The sequence below is a fragment of the Bison bison genome, unplaced genomic scaffold, assembly GCF_000754665.1.
Source record: "Bison bison bison isolate TAMUID 2011002044 unplaced genomic scaffold, Bison_UMD1.0 scf7180017861039, whole genome shotgun sequence".
NCBI classification, from domain to species: domain Eukaryota; kingdom Metazoa; phylum Chordata; class Mammalia; order Artiodactyla; family Bovidae; genus Bison; species Bison bison.
In genome coordinates this window covers 13,880-15,948 of record NW_011491611.1, presented here as the reverse complement: position 1 = coordinate 15,948, position 2,069 = coordinate 13,880, and the positions used below count along the sequence as shown (strand labels likewise).

Below are 2,069 nucleotides of genomic sequence, written 5' to 3'. Positions count from 1 at the left end.
TACTGGAGTCGGGCGCCATTTCCTTCAGGGGCAAAAATGCAGGATAAGATATCAGAGAAGGTTCAGAAATGGCACAGCTCAGGATCAAACCCATGGGAAGGGAGAACATGTCCTTTAAAGCAAGGACAAGGAGATGGAAGCCATTCTTACACAATAGACTCTCAGCTTGACATGACCCCTGGAACCATCTCATAGCAAACACTCAGAGTCTCCCACAGAGTGAGTGTTTCAAGCATACTTTGTTGCTGTTTAGTGGCTTGGTTGTGTGTGACTCTTTGTGACCCCATGACTGTAAATCTCCAAGCTCCTCTGTCCATGAGTTCTCCCAGGTAAGAATACCTGAGTGCATTGCCATTTCTTCTCCAGGGGATCTTCCCAACCCAGGGATTGAACCCTGAATCTCCTGCATTGCAGGCAGTCTTTACCTCTCAGCCACCAAGGAAGCCCTCCAAGCACACTTAGATATTAGTAAATGAGAGGAAATGTTTGCCATTTCAGGTCAGTCTGAGTTCATCAGGAGATGAACAGGGCAGCTGATGGTCTGTTGGTCAGTGGGCTGTAAGGCCTTGAAGTGTTTCTGTTTTCCAAGAGAGTGTCCCCTTGTGACTTTGATCTGCTCCCTCTCACTGTGTCTCAGCTGCTCTCTGCTGTCTGCCGCTTGTTGCTCAGCTGAGAGCCATGTTACCCCAAGGCGATGGAAACCTCTCGGAGATGTCTTTGCAGGAGTTTGTGCTGGATGGGTTTGAGGGTGGTCCACAGACCCTGGCCCTGCTCTTTGCTCTGTTCCTGGCCCTGTATGTGGTGGCTGTCCTGGGGAACATCACCATGATCGTGGTCATCACCCTGGATGCCCATCTGCACTCCCCAATGTACTTCTTCCTCAGGAACCTCTCCTTTGTGGACCTGTGTTACTCATCTGTCATCGCCCCCAAGGCCCTGGTCAACTTCCTCTCCTCCTCCAAGGTCATCACCTTTGAAGGATGTATCATCCAGTTTTTCTTTTTTGCCCTACTGGGCACCACAGAGGCATTACTCCTGGCCCTGATGGCCTATGACCGCTTTGTGGCCATCTGCAGCCCCCTACACTACCCCATCACCATGTGCCCCTCAGTGTGTGCCTGCCTGGTGCTGGTCTCCTACTGTGGAGGCTGCCTCAACTCCATCCTGCAGGCCAGCTTCACATTCACTCTCCCATTCTGCAGCTCCAACCACATCGACCACTTCTTCTGTGATGTGCCGCCTCTGCTCAAGCTTGCCTGTGCTGACACTACCATCAATGAGCTGGTCATGTTTGGCCTCTGTGGCCTCATCATTGTGGGCACCACACTTGTGGTCCTCGTCTCCTATGGCTACATCACAGTGACCATCCTGAGGATGCACTCAAGAGGAGGGAGACACAAGCTCTTCTCCACCTGTGGCTCCCACATAACAGCTGTATCCCTTTTTTATGGGACCCTTTTTGTCATGTATGCTCAGCCAGGAGCTGTGGAGTCCATGGAGCAGGGCAAGGTGGTCTCTGTCATCTACACCCTGGTCATCCCGATGCTCAACCCCCTCATCTACAGTCTGAGAAACAAGGACGTGAAGGATGCCTTGTGGAGACTGGGGCAGAGACACACAGCCACGTGAAGGATGATGGCCCAAGAGACAGTGTCCTGAGAACAAGAGAAGATGGCTTCATGGAAGGGACTGGATTTGGTTTGAAAAATTCATCCCCATTTATCTAACCCACTCTTTCGTCCAGTGTTACATTCTACTGTTTATGAAGCAATGATGCTCCACAAACTGCAAGTGTGAGAAATAAAGATAGATAAGGCTTCTTCATTCCCCCTAGAGAACTAATGACCCATGTTACCCAAGACCTTAGTCTTGAAATCTGAAAAGCACAGTGGGCAGAGTGATTAGCAGAGTCTTTGAAACAGCATGCGTGTCCCAAGTTCAACTTCCTCTGGGGCAGGTATTAAACGACGCAAACTCTGATGCCTCTTTTTCCTTCATTCCTAAATCTATGTAATTATGTGCTCAGCAATCTCCCTGGACCACCTAGAAGAGGGCCTAGGACACTTGGC

At 50.3% G+C, this 2,069-nt stretch overlaps 1 protein-coding gene across 1 annotated transcript; it reads left to right on the top strand.

Moving 5' to 3' along the window:
- Positions 1–678: 678 nt before the first annotated feature.
- Positions 679–1,629, top strand: LOC104982941 (olfactory receptor 12-like). The gene has a single exon (XM_010832367.1). It carries the CDS (start codon positions 679–681, stop codon positions 1,627–1,629), a length of 951 nt encoding a protein of 316 aa, XP_010830669.1.
- Positions 1,630–2,069: the final 440 nt, after the last annotated feature.